Source organism: Conger conger, chromosome 8, assembly GCF_963514075.1.
Source record: "Conger conger chromosome 8, fConCon1.1, whole genome shotgun sequence".
NCBI classification, from domain to species: domain Eukaryota; kingdom Metazoa; phylum Chordata; class Actinopteri; order Anguilliformes; family Congridae; genus Conger; species Conger conger.
The window spans coordinates 13,401,983-13,416,722 of NC_083767.1; the positions used below are offsets into that span (position 1 = coordinate 13,401,983).

The 14,740-nt window shown below is 44.9% G+C and overlaps 1 protein-coding gene across 3 annotated transcripts in view; it reads left to right on the forward strand.

Annotated features, from left to right (window-relative positions):
* Positions 1–1,181: 1,181 nt before the first annotated feature.
* Positions 1,182–14,740, forward strand: part of usp38 (ubiquitin specific peptidase 38) — a 16,026-nt gene continuing 2,467 nt past the window's right edge. For 2 of the 3 annotated variants that reach the window (XM_061253171.1, XM_061253173.1), the window contains exons 1-10: positions 1,856–1,987; positions 2,801–3,532; positions 5,712–5,847; positions 6,484–6,613; positions 7,337–7,438; positions 8,665–8,823; positions 9,397–9,590; positions 9,971–10,064; positions 10,692–10,798; positions 11,656–12,979. In XM_061253171.1, coding sequence (XP_061109155.1) covers positions 2,851–3,532; positions 5,712–5,847; positions 6,484–6,613; positions 7,337–7,438; positions 8,665–8,823; positions 9,397–9,590; positions 9,971–10,064; positions 10,692–10,798; positions 11,656–12,979 — 2,928 coding nt within the window. In that variant the 5' untranslated portion in view covers positions 1,856–1,987; positions 2,801–2,850. Of the gene's footprint in view, positions 1,310–1,855; positions 1,988–2,800; positions 3,533–5,711; positions 5,848–6,483; positions 6,614–7,336; positions 7,439–8,664; positions 8,824–9,396; positions 9,591–9,970; positions 10,065–10,691; positions 10,799–11,655; positions 12,980–14,740 lie in introns of those variants that run through there. The other variant, XM_061253172.1, reaches the window with a different exon arrangement.

Below are 14,740 nucleotides of genomic sequence, written 5' to 3' on the forward strand. Positions count from 1 at the left end.
GGAGATATGATTAGGCTCATTAAATAGGCCAATTCAGAGCAGATGTTGGCACAACGTCCTGAAACGAATCGACTTGCTGTGCATCCCTATCAATAAGAATAGGCTTAAAGCGCTCACATCGCATAATACAGTAGTTTTTGAACTCAGTTCTGGGGGCCGTAGTCTATGCTTGTTTTTTGTTTCAACCACAATAGCAGATTTTTAACAAGCTGTTCTTTTTTCGAAATTAGGCACTTGTCATGTTTTGATTACGTCTGAAATGGCTATGCATGCGATGAAGAATAAAAGGCCACACGTCCATATTGTGCTTATTGTGCTATAGGCCTATTGCAAACAATTAGGCTAAATGAGGTAACATTGTTTAACTGATCAAATTTAAAGACTGGGGTGATTCAATAGGCTCCTAATTCGGTTGCTGAACGCAGGTGTTTAAGTTCCTTCATAATTTTCCCTTCAACTTATTGACACAATGCAAGTTTGGCTCATTATCATTTTCTGGAATACTTCCTACATTATCTACCACATGATTAGTTCTTCTCGTGGTCAGGTGTCCACACCTTCACCAGTTGGTAACCTGTTGATTCACCACAGTCTTTAATTTGTTCAATTACTCTCTTTATGTAGGCTAATTATTTGAAATGTTGCACAATGTGAATATGGAACTTTTATTATTCATTGCACGCACAGCTATATCTGACATTGCTTATGAGGGTAAATAATCCCTATAAACATTACCTAATTTATAGGATGACCGAATATGACCTAAGAAGTGCCTAATTAAAGGTAAAATGAAAATCGTGTTAAAATTCTGGGATTGCGATTGTGATTAGAACAGGGCAGAGTTTGGGTACTACTGGGATATTATTATTATTATTATTATTATTATTATTATTATTATTATTATTATCAATGCTAACAATACACAAATAAATAATAATAGGAAAATGGCTCAAAAGTCAGTAGTCCGCATGTTTCAGGGGCAACGGCAATCAGTGTTAGCTTTACTAAAGGCAAGATTAAAAACCAGCCAAGATATTAATAGCTGGCCAGGCAGGTGTCATGTTACAATCTAAATATTCTGGAAAGACTGGATAGTTTAGGTTCTGGGTGCTCAAGCAAGCATAAACTAGCAACTGTTGCTATAACAGACTATTACGTCGCATATGGTCAAACGGGAAATAGCATGAGACTGATAAGGCAGGTGATTTCCTTGTCCAATAGCTGAGGCCTATTGTCTTCACTGATTTCCTTTCCAGCGGAGTGCTTGATTGATTAAGCCTGCTTTGGTCGATCTCAAAACTGAGAAGAGGTGCATACGTGTATCTGATGTATTTTGATTATTATTATTTTTCATTTATTTTATATTTCTATTGCACATTTGATGTTGACATGTATCCGCCTAGGTTATTCCCTGGAGTACAGGAACCTCTATATTACTATATTTTCTGTTTTAATCATTAAAATAAATGTTCATTCTTTTGGGTTGCTATTGATATTCAATTATTATATATATACATTTTTTTTTGGCAACTTTTACAGGGTTGAAATAAAAACGGTTAAATTAGGAATAAAGAGCTCAAGAAGTATAGTTTTTAATCTCAATCACACTGTCAACAATTATCCAAAATATGTAAAATTGAAATGCGAAAAAGCAGGATTTGAATATTTTTTGAATATTTATATTATTAATAATATGTATTTATTTATTTACTAAAATGATAAATAAATAATGTATGGGGTTATACTTGTACTTATGGGGTTATACATGTATTTACAGATTAAATAAACGGTATTTGTACGTCTTTTAAGACAGGCATTTTACTTAGACGATAATACCGAGGTCCTGTCGCTGTCCGGGGTCCTAAGTGACGCTTCTTGTCAGGTTTTTCAATCAGCTGATTCTGCTAAGAGTAAGCAACGTAAATATAACCGATTATTGACATTTTTATTGCCGTCTGAACTGAGCCTGTCGGCATGTGCGGTCTTGGTAAGTTACCGTTTGAGATTGTAGTGTGTGTCAGTCTTTATAGCTACATTTCTAGTAGCAAGCTAGTCGTCCATTATCATTTAGCTAATGTTTGGCCTGCTTTGTTTCATTTTCGTAGCTAGCTAACACTCATGAGTCATGGTGTACAATGCTAGCTTGCTAGTTAGTCTGCGGGGTCTCCGTGTGAACAGTTGCTAGTTAGCAAGCTAACGTTAGCTGTCAAGATGAAGTGGCTGGCCAGATATTTCTGCTAATTTTCCTCCCAATATAAAACCTGATGTTTTGGATATTGTGCTTACCGCAACTAGATAGCTAGACGGCTACTGTTCGCTAAACAGAACTTGATCGTAACATAGCTGTCTACGTTAAATTCATATGAGATCTAAAAAAAATACTTGTTAGCTAGCTAACAAGCTACACACCACAGTATGACCTGTCAAATTTTAGAAATTTGCAAGTGCGGTAATGTTTTATGTGCCTTAATCTTTTAAAAAAATGTCTTTGGGGAAAATGATCATAGGTTCTCAAATCGTTCCGTAAACGAGTAAGAGCAATCAGTGCCAATGTGCATTAGCCACTTGAGCAACAATTGAAGCATAGTATCAATTTGTGCTAATATGCTAGCTTAAAAACAAAATACACATGAAATATGCTTCAAATTATGTGCGTAACGTCGTTGTAAAATTCAGATAAAAAGAAAAAGAGTTGAGCAGTCTAGTTCTATTTTCCTTATTTTACTGTTTGGTTCAAAATGTAGGCATAATTAGCATTGCCCTGCGTTATAACGAGTTTGGCTCTTAACCTCCCTGGTAGATGCGGTTTCACCTCCACACTGCACTACTGCTGTGCTGTAGACGTTCACCATGGATAAGATTCTGGAGGCCCTGGTGAGCTCGTCTCACTCCGTGCCCGTGAAGAAGGCCATCGTAAAGAAGGTTGTGGAAGCGGCCGAGAAGGATGTAACCGAGGAGCAGTGCCAGGCTCTCTACAGCCTCACAGCCCGGCTCATCCTCCTGGGAGAGGACACCTTCCAGAGGCAGGTGGGCTATCAGGTCCTGGAGGCGTACGCCCGCTACCACCGCGCCGAGTTCGAGCGCTTCTGCACCAAGGAGTTCATAACGGGCCTGCTGCAGCAGGGCTACGGCCCCCTGGACAGGAAGGACCCCGTGGTCATCGAGTACATCCACAGCTGCCTGCGGCTGCTCATCAGCTGCCCGTCGGTGCTGGAGATCTTTGGGGCGATGCAGGTGGAGGTGCTGCGGACGGTGTGTGAGCGGCCCGAGCCAGCCCTCTGCGCGCGTCTCAGCGTCATGCTGGCGGACTTTGTGCAGTGCATCCCCAGGGACAAGTCTGCGGCGCTCTTCTGCCAGCAGCTGGTCCGGACTATGGGCTACTTCCAGTGCGCCGCCACCCGGGAACTGGACCTGCGCGAGTACGTCTCTCAGGTCACCAAAGTGGGCGCTCTACTGCAGAACATCTGGAAGGCAGAGCCCGCCACGCTCCTCCCCTCCCTGCAGGAGGTCTTTGCCATCATTTCTTCCACAGGTGAGGTTCTGCAGGCTTCACATGCACGCACGTTTTCAAAAAGGGTTTGTTTTTTTAGAAATACATTCCGAAAGGGTTCCTCTGGGAAATTGTCGGGTGGCACTTAAATGGTAAATTTAAATAGTGCCTTTATCCAAAGCGCTGTACAATTGATGCTTCTCATTCACCCATTCATACACACACATACACCCACGATTGGCTGCCATGCAAGGCACCCACCAACTCGTCAGGAGCATTTAGGGGTTAGGTGTCTTGCTCAGGGTCACTTCGATACACCCAGGGTGGGATCAAACCGGCAACCCTCCGACTGCCAGATGACTGCTCTTACCTCCTGAACCAATGTTGCCTCTTTCAGCTTAAGTCAGCGCTCTCGGAGCCTCATAGTCTTGTGTCTTGACTGTGCCAGTGCCAACCGGGATCAGCAGCCCAGAAGTGTTGCGTAATTGGCCATAGTGTTGTCCAGGGAAGAGGCAGCACGGTGGTAGCACTGTTGCCTCACAGCAAGAGGATCCTGGATTTGGATCCCAGCCTCTCTGTGTGGAGCTGGCATGTTCTCCCCGTGTCTGTGTGGGTTTCCTCTGGGCGCTCCGGTGTCCTCCAAAGACATGCAGGTTAGCTTAATTGGAGGGTCTAAATTGCCCCTATGTGTGAGTGAATGATGCGTGTCCTTGCCCTGTGATGGATCGATGACCTGTCCAGGCTGTCTTCCTCTTGTCCAATGCTAGGCTCCTGCACCCCCCATGATCCTGACCAGGAATAAGCTGGAAGGGAGACTTTGATTTGTCATAAAGGAAGAGATATTTCTCTGTGCTTCGTACCTGTGGTTCATTGTGGCTGTTACCTCTTGGTTGTGTAGTCCACCGACTCAGCTGCTATCCCTTTAAAGTACACTGACTGAAGGCACAAAAGTCAGTACACTCTAATGGGAAGAGTCTTGAAGAGTCTCTTGTGCAATGAAGTGAAAATATCTGATTGGCCTCCACCCCCCTCAGCAGCACTATAGGTTTGAGTCCAAATCTTTTTAATTCCTCTGCTTAGTTCATTAAATAAAAGGATTTTAATACATTTGTTGCTAATGAATACATATAGGACTCAAAATCTATCGATAACTTTTATGTTATGACATTAGCATATGTGTTTCACATGTGCTGAATTTTGAAATGTGCATTTCATTTTAAAATGAATTTGCTTTTCTGTTGACTATACAGATCTGATAGAAATGGTGCATTGTTCTCAGGACAACAGAACACTAGACCAAGCACTCCCTTTCCTTTACAAAGTATTTTGTTCTGTTGTCAAGTGTATAGGGACCATAATTGTGCTTAACTGAGCTTATCTCGGAGAAGAGCTGCTATAGAAAATGATATGAATTTCTGACATTCAATTTTAAGTCACAGGAACCAGACCTGAAAAGGCTTCCATATGCTTGTTTTCAATTGTGTTTGGCAATTCCAAAATGGCTGAAGTGAGAAAACGACTTCAAACACTCAAAGCAACATGATATATGCTTTCCCGCACACTAGTATCACAACTGCAGTGGTAACTGCATTTATATTAATGCAAAAGTGACAAAATTCTTTAATTTTTAAATCCAAGACCTTTTGATTAAGTCAAGAAAAAGCCTTAATTTATGATGGATCCATCTGAAGGGTATTACTTTCTGTGTTATATATGGACCTATCTGAGCAGTATATTGTGTAGCATGTAACTGATACAGCCTTTAATTGTGTACTTTTATGTTTGTTTAGGCTACCTGCTATTCTGCAATTCCAAGATTGGTGTGAGATGAACTTGATGCGTTTTAAACATTAACCTAATGTAATGATGGGTGACAGTCGTTTCTATGTTCTGTATCTTAAATCATTGTTTACTGCTGTCTAACAGACCTGGGTCATATACGTACTCATTTTGCATTGAAATACTCAGTGTGCTTGGTTGATCTTGCATGGTGCAATTGAGCCAGCAAAGAGGACCAGAAGGCGGGTTTGCACTTTTTTGAGATTATTTAATTGGTTCCAGTACACCAGACAAGCTCAGTAAAGTGGAGAAAAGTATTCTAATCCAGAACCATTACACATTATATTTGACCCAGGTCTGCTGACCAATGAGGTCTCAGGAATCCACTATTGGTGTTTGTTGTCTTGCTGAAGTGGCTCCATTTTGTGCCCTTGCTTTACAGACCCTTCATTTGACCCTTCCATTGCACTAGCGAGTCTGGTGCAGCACATACCCTTGCAGATGATAACGGTTCTCATCAAGAGTCTCACCACAGACCAGAACGTGAAGGACGCCTGCATGACTCAGGCGCTGTGCAGGTGATCCTCCTCGTCTTTACGGTTTAGGGCAACGGAGCGGTCACTGTCGGCAAAGCCGCATCGACTTCCTTTGGAAATTAAGCTTGGTTTTGGCCAACAGAAGGATCGCCGTGTCACCAAGGCCACCTTAACTTCCTGTGAAAGTGCGTTTTAGAACCTGCCATCGTTCCGCAGTCCTTTTGTGCTGTGAGCCCACAGGGGTGAAAGGTAAAATCTCACCTGTTGCACATTTCCTTATGCGAGTAAAAAGGGTTCCCAGCTGAGTAGCAAACTGACAGGTCACTGTTATTAATTCAGTGTCACACAGTATTCTCTGCTGTCTGCTCAGTGCTGAGGAGAAAGAGGAAAGGTTGATCTTGCTGTTGCATGATGGGACTGTTATATGTAAAAAAAGAAAAAGAAAAAAAAGTTGTCTGCCCTTGGTATGACTGCTTTTTCTTTATGTAACCCTATGAAGAGGAGCTTATTTGGAATGTTTATTCAAAATTCTAAGTTTGATTCTAAGTTTGATTTCTAATTTTCAATTACCAGTAGTGACTGTTCCTTCAGCATTAGAATGTTCAGCTAAGAACATTCTAATCTCGTATTTGTGTTTCTTACACCTACCTTACAGGGTTAATTTGCCTTGTGTTTCAGGATGATTGACTGGCTCTCTTGGCCTCTGGCCCAGTATGTGGACACCTGGGTTATCGCCCTGCTGAAGGGACTGGCAGCCGTGCAGAAATTCACCATCCTCATAGACGTCACCCTTCTGAAGATTGAGCTGGTGCGTACGCCCAGGGGAACGCATCGGACAGACCCGCAGAGAGAGTCTGGTGGAAATATTACAGCTGCGATAACTGCTGATTGCGGGTTTAGTTCAGTACGCTCCGCGGGAAATGATGTTCTTGCCATTTTGGATGTTATTGTGCGAGGCGGTGGTAATGCATTCCCTGTTGCGATGGGAATTGCAGCCGGGCGATTCTGCAGCCCGGTCGCTTTTCTCTGTGGTGGAGGAGATGCACAGCCACACATCTCCTACAAATAGGTTTCAGTCTGATGTGGGTATAGGAGAGGGGTGTCCGCTCCGTTGGCCTCAGTCATCTAGCCCACTCATGTGCCGTTTCGCTTGGGCGATATGGGCCTTCAGGACTATGGGCCTGGACACCCCTGTCTGTGGAGGCAGGTGCGTTTGTGAAGCAAGTTAAAATTGCATGTGCAGTGAATGTTTATATTTATTTAATGTTTATTTCACTGCCTAAAATGCAGGTAGCTTGGCTATATAGATATATAAATGATTAAAATTTATATATCTTTTAAAACGTTCTGTTCTAAAAGATTGTGCTGATGTATCATTAGATTAGTTGATTTAAAAAATTGATGCCTCAAAATATGAAATAAGGCAAGTTTGAATACAGTCAGATTATAAGTGATTGTATTTTCTTCTTGCATGTCATTGCCTGTACTGTACATGTAAACTCTGGGTCTGTCTGTGTGTCTGTCTGTACAGGTATTTAACCGGCTGTGGTACCCCATAGTGAGGCAGGGAGCTCTGGCTGTTCTCTCCCACATGCTGCTCAGTTTCCAGCACTCTCCAGAGGCCTTCCACCTGGTATGCCTCCCGCCTGGACAAAAACCCATTCAGCAGTGATCACTCAGACAGAAGCAATGACAACTAGAACGCATGGTTAACTTCAGTCTATGTACACTCAGTGAGCACTTTATTAGGTATTTATAAGATTTATTTTTTAGACTTTAGTCTTGCTGTTGTAGCCTATCCACTTTTGACACATTATGTGTTCAGAGATGCTCTTCTGCATACCACTGGTATTGTGTTTTGTGTTCTGCACTATTCTCTGCAAACTCTAGAGACTGTTGTGCAGGAAAATTTCAGGAGATCAGCAGTTTCTGAAATACACAAACCACCCTGTCTGGCACCAGCAATCATTCCACTGCCAAAGTAACTTTTTTTTCCCCCCCATTCTGATGGTTGATGTGAACATTAACTGAAGCTCCTGACCTGAATCTACATGATTTTATGCATTGCTCTGCTGCCACACTATTGGCTGATTAGATAATTGCACGAATAAGTAGGTGTATAGGTGTTCCTAATGAAGTGCTCAGTGAATGTATATTTCTTGTCAATGGACTTTAAATTTCAGTGCTGAATAGTGCAGTTTTCAGTTATCGGATCAATGAAGCCAATCCTAATCAAGTTCTGTAATTGAATTCACTCTCAAACCAGGTCTAGAGCCCTGTGCAAATGTAGATTAAGTATCTGGCTGTTAATCTCAGTTGATTGGCGTTGCTTGTATTTTATGAAAGCACCTTGAAGAATAATGCTGAATGAGGCAGTTGGCAGCCGGTAAGATTAAAATGTCACCAGGTCACCATTTGCTGTGCTTGGTGTGGAAAGTGTGAAATATTAGTGTGAAAATAAGTGTAGCACTACTTTCACACAAATGCAAGTGAAACAGCCATTGCAACTATTGCAAATTGCAAATTTGTTTCTTAAATGTATGTGTCAGGCTTGGGTTGACACCGATTCAACAGTGTAGAAATGCCAATAAAAGTGGCAAACGTTTTCTGTCCATCACATCGGCTTGCCTGTGGAATCCTGCCGCGGCGAGAAGCTTTCAGCGCCCCTGTGACTTTGGCGGTTATGAAAAGAAAATGGCAAAGTACAGCGGGATGCTATTTCATGCAAGAGGGACTTCAGAGTGCCTCTTTAATATCGCGGGCGCTCTCCTGGCTGGACTCGGACGCGGCGTCCGTCCTAAATGACCTCCGGACGCGGTTTGACTGATGCCCCCCCCACCGTTCGCCCTCTCTCCCCAGGTCGTTCCGCACGTGGTGACCCTGGTCCGGACACTGAAGAGCGACGGGCTCCCCACCAGCAAAGTGTTCCTGCTGCAGTTCACCGACCTCATCCACTGCATGATGTACCAGTACTCCGGCTTCCCGGACCTCTACGACAGCATTCTCGAAGCCATAAAAGTAAGGCTCTCCCACGGGGAGAACACAATGTTTAAGTCACGGGATGGAACTGGGCCAGTGCTGCCAGTATTACACATTTTATTGCACGTGTTTATGCTGTTGTTCGGTGCCATTTCCCCTGCCGACTATGAACTTAGCACCACTTTCAGGCCACTCCGAACATACATGGATTTCTTTATCTTTGACTAGAATTGTATATTGTCACGCCATTGCAGTATACCAATCAGACCTGGGTCAAACACGTTTTTGTTTTGGATTCAAATTGTGTTCTGTGCTCGATTAATCTTGCCTGGTGCAATTGAGCCAACCAAGAGGACCAGAAGGTGGGGCTTGCACTTTCTGAGAGTATTCCATAGGTTCCGATACATCAGACAAGCACCAGAAAAGTATTATCGAAAAGTAAATCGAAAAAAACGATTATTTGACCCAGGTCTGGTAGAAAGCAGACCGGATTCAGTCACTCAGCTTTGATGTCTGTGACTGGTTAAGTGTGTCATGCTCCTGAAAACCCTGTGGCTGTCTGATGTGAGAGGTTCATTAGTGCCACTCTCTGCTCCTCACTCTTAACTGCAGGAGCTGCCTAAGCCCAGCGAGGAGAAGATCAAACTGATTCTGAACCAAAGTGCCTGGACGTCACAGTCTAACTCTCTGGCCCCCGGGCTCCTGAGGATCACCGGGAAGTCGGAGACAGGCAAAACGGGCCTGATTAACCTGGGCAACACATGCTACATGAACAGCATCATCCAGACCCTCTTCATGGCCACAGAGTGAGTGACGTGTGTTGGTTCCATCAGACCTCTCCGGGGAAATCCAGCAGTCTTCTCACTGCTTCAGGGAGTATTGTGACTGTTGATAATTGGGTTGTCAGGGGGCTGTATCAGGAAGCAGGGTTACTGAGACTCGGAACACCTCTTCTTACTTCAGTCCATGTTCCAGATTTGGGAAGGTTCGCCTGTGAATTATAAAAATTTGGATGTCTGTTTACTGTTTATTAAATGTATTTTACCTGAAGTTTAGTCCAAGCACAGTCAGTGTATTCTGATATATTTTTCTGCATTTTAATATTGGGATTCTGTTCATGAATGTATGTTTTGATTCTGCAGTTTTCTGTACAAATATATTTTTTAATGTTTGTCATTTCTTGCAGTTTTAGGCGATCTGTACTGTCCTTGAATCTCAATGGCTCCAATACACTAATGAAGAAACTGCAGCTTCTGTTTGCCTTCCTAGCACACACTCAGGTTAGAATTCACCACAAAGCAGGCAATATCTTATTTGAGGGATCATCAAATCATGATCCTCAAGGGCTGAGAACTTCTTTTCCACCCTCCCTTTGCCTGGGAGTCAGGTGTGAAGACAGTCAATCAGTAGCACTAAATGTTAAATTAATTACCAAGGAGAACAGAAAACCAAGGCTCAATTTGGATTGGAGGGCCAGATTTGATGATCCTTATCTTATTGGGTGTGATTTAATCATTTGCATTCAGCACGTATCTTATTGACACCTCCAGGCATTAGTTGTTAAGGGAATCTTTATCCGGCTTCTACGAACAAATAATTGATGTCATTTTTCTTTGCATAATGGAGGTGTAGTAATGTTGGAAATGTTCCACCATATTTTTTATTTTCGAGGAAATGAAGCAGGTTAATTTCTACAATGCATATTTTAAAAGGGCTTTGAGTGTCTTAACGATCTATTTTAGACCACACAGACAGGCAATGTTTTACCTAATTGACCAGATTGTGTGCCCAGAGAGGTCCATAAAATCTTTAAAATACTCCAAGCCCTTGTAAATATGGATGTTATTTTATGTGGCGCTTTAGGTGCTGTTGATGCAAGCGGAAGATCTGTTCCTTTCCTCTTTCAGAGAGCGGCGTACGCTCCCAGGAACTTTTTCGAGGCGTCAAGGCCACCTTGGTTCACTGCTGGATCCCAGCAGGACTGTTCCGAATACCTCCGCTTCCTGTTGGACAGGTGACCGTGTGACCTCACTAATCCCACAAACCACTGCTAAATCCACAGGGCTTCATCACAGATCAGCCAAATCCCACAAGCCACTGCTCAATCCAAAGCACTTGTATCTTCATCTAGCACTTTCATGTTGCAGTCGTATCTTCATCTTCAACATATCTCAACATATGTTAGACATAACTTTACTGGCTTAGCCTATCCTTACGGTGTGAACTAGACTTGATTTTCATGAATAAGGATACCTAATGTGTGATGAGAATTGTACCTTCCTCTTACCTGCGTTCTGCAGTTAGAATAAGTGCATACCGATACCAAGTCAATGGCAGTCGCTTTGGATAAAAGCATCTGCCATATAAATGCAATGTAATGTCTCATTACAGATCAGCGAAATCAGGAAATGAACTGAAATTCACACAATTGAAAGATGTAGAACAATGCTAATTCCCAAATCGACTACTCTCAAACGGAATTGACCATGCACTACCATGATAAGGAGCTACATATTATGTATTTACTGGTGTTAGGTCATTGATGCTCTGTGAAGAGGACATGTGATTGGGAAGGGAATAAATAATGGCGGGTTTAAAAGCTTAAGAGTATCTGCCAGAGCTTGTCGCAGGTTTCACAGGTTTTTGGTGTCGAATAGCAGGAAATGCTAGCTATCGCCCAAAATCAGTTCTGCACATAGTTATGTTTTTGGAATGAGAACAAATTAACTTTAGTAGGTAAATGACTTGGTAAGTTACAACTTGTATTGGCAGAGTCATACAACTTGTTTTTGCGAAGTCATACCACGAGTGAGTGCTGAAAGATCTTTGATTATTTCCGCTCTCACTGTGTTGTCTGTATCTGTGGCCAAGGTTGCACGAAGAGGAGAAGACGATCCAAGCGTTCAAGTTGGCGAAGCCGCCCCAGGCCAGCGCGGAGGCTAGCGCTAACGGCGGCGGGGCTCCGCACCCCCCGGACGACCCGGCGGAGGGCGACGAGGACCGGGAGACGCTCATCGAAAAGATGTTCGGCGGGAAGCTGTCAACAGGCATCCGCTGCATGCAGTGCGCCAGCGTGTCGGAGAAAGAGGAGCCCTTCTCCGACCTCTCCCTGGCCTTCTGCCCGTCCGCCACCACGCCACCACGCCACCTGGCCGAGGGGCCCCAGCCCGAGGGAGGTGCGGGCGGCGCCGACGGCAGCAAGGGCGGGGCCCACCAGGGGCCGGTCAGCGGGGGCAGCGAGGCCTTGGACGGGCCACTCAAGGAGAAGCAGGCGGGGCTAAACGGAGCAACTCCCCCCTCCGAGAGGCCCGCCCATGACCCGCCGCTCTCGGTCCCCGACCTCATAAACTACTTCCTGGCCCCGGAGATCCTGGACGAGGACAACAAGTACTACTGCGAGAAGTGCGCCTCGCTGCAGCGGGCCGAGAAGACCATGGAGGTGGTGGAGGCCCCGGAGTACCTCATCCTCACCCTGCTGCGCTTCTCCTACGACGCCAAGTTCCACGTGCGCCGCAAGATCCTGGACAACGTGTCCATCCCGCTGGTGATGCAGCTGCCCGTGCACCGGCGTGCCCTGGCCCCCTGCTCTCCCCCGCCCTCCCCCCTGCAGGTGGACTCGCCCGACAGCGGAGAGAACCTGGCCAAAAAACTCAAGCCCTCTGGGAAGGAGGAGGCCGGCGCGGGAGGGAGGCGGGCCCCGAGAGAGGAGGCCCCGCCCGTTCCCCCGCCCTCGGCCCGCGCTGTGCCGTACGTGCTGAGCTCGGTGGTGATGCATTCTGGGATGTCATCCGAAAGCGGGCACTACTACTGCTACGGCAGGAACGTGAGCGGTTCCGACGGGGGGGCGGCTCCGGGCCCGCGCCCCGCGCCGGGGCCCGAATCCCCGAAGGGGGCGGAAGCTGACCTGCCCGTCTGCGGCTCCCTGTCCGGGCAGGGGGTGGAGCTGCTGAGCCAGCCCGCCAGGGATTGGTTCCTCTTCAACGACAGCCGGGTGACGTTCACCTCGTTCCCCTCGGTGCAGAACGTCACCAGCAGGTTCCCCAAAGACACGGCGTACGTTCTGATTTACAGGAAGCAGGAACTCCGGCCGCTCCCGGCAGGAAGTGGACCCAACGGTCTGAGGCTGAACTCCGAGCCTCCGCTGCAGAAGGAGCTCATGGACGCCATCACCAAGGACAACAAGCTCTTCCTGCAGGTGAGTGCCACTGAGCGTGCTCAGAAACTGCGCACAGTGATATGTGTTAAGAGTGTTAAATCAACTCTTAGAGAGCACATATGGTCCCAATTGAACTCCTACATACTTGTGAACACAGTTCTCATATGACCGTAAGATCAACCTTTGCTTACACAACAATTTAAAGTTTTGTGGGCTGAACAAATCTGCAAGCAGACTGCTAATATTAAGTGCGCTATGTGCAATAAATAATTACTCACCCCCCCACCTCCCAGCGCCAACAAGAAATGTTAAAAGAAAATGACTCATCAAAAACTATTATCATAGATTTTCCCATTATAGTCTGTTGCTGGCAGTTCTCGGGAAGTGGATTATAAGAGCACAGCTTAACACTAACTAGTGTTAAATCCTACCCTGGATTAGAACTAGCCTGCTGAAAGTCTCTGACACTGTTGGTAGATTTCAGAACAGTATTTCTGTGGTTGAATGAATTGATGTAATTTAATTCCCTATTAAACATGACAAGTTGGCTGACCCAGCCAAGAAGAGATAATTTGTGCTGCAATCTTACACCTATTCTGTGTGAAGATGAAGCAGGACATGTTCTCACTTGAGGAGAAGGGATCAGAGGGACCTTCTTGAGGTGCCGGAGATGACCTTCCCGCTGAAGAACGATGAAAGGAAAGCGTGCAGAGAAAGATGAAACGTTAATTTCCTCCAAGTCCCCTGTGATCTGCATTCGCAGCCTATCGCAGAACTCCAGCGCTGTGACATCACAGTGAGATCACACGGCAGTCTGGAGGGGTGCACCAACTCTCCAAAATCTCTCTCACAACTATTTTAGTACTTGTAAATCTTAAAATCTTGAATAAGCTGAATAAGAAGAAAATGTTGCCAATGAACCAAGATTTGCCAATAGAACAAGAACATTGCACTTGTGAAGCAAACGGTAACTAAACGTACGTAAAACTTGGTAAAAGATTACAAAGATTATTGCAAGACTAAAACTGCTTGTTAAGACAGACATTTTTGCAGTGTGTTCACTGTTACGCCCCCCAGCTGAACCAGACCCTACCGAACCGAACCGGCTCCCTCTCCTCCGTGAGTTAATCAACACCACGGTCACGGCCTGGGTAAACACAGGCTCCTCTGCCCACCAGCAATGCGTAATTAGCCCCTTTTAAACGTGGCAGATGGAGAGGGGGTGGTCTAACCGTGCAGGCCTGCAGTTGCTGTGCTTCCATAATCATTCAGCACCGGTGGAAAAAAAAAAGAGAAAAGAATTAAGCCTCACGTAATTGGCCCAATTGCTTTTCTACTCCATTGCCCTCCGAAGTGCTGGCCCCTGAGCTCTGTCAGTGGCCATCTGAATACGTGATTAATGCAGGCCATTAACGTACCAGACCACATAATGTCTCCGCATTACAGAAGATTTCTCATTCAGTAGATTTAAGCACCTATGTTCGCAATAATTATTACTCGGAGTAAATCATTGTGTATCAAGCTCGCCAGCCTTTTGATAGCCATTGCATTCTGTACTGTGTGCAGTTATTTGTACATTTTTAGTAAAGACAGCCCATGTCACTGAGTTGGGAAATTTACAAGGAGAGTCTGTGTTCGAGTAAAAACTAATTATCAAAATTTCAGAAAAGCTACTGGGAGCACTTTAAATTATACAAAATGTATTTATGGGAAATGTGATTGGTGTTGCATATAAAACATGCGTTTGTTATCCTTCCAATTATGCTATTGTTTTTATTTGTAGTTCTGGCACTTGTTTTT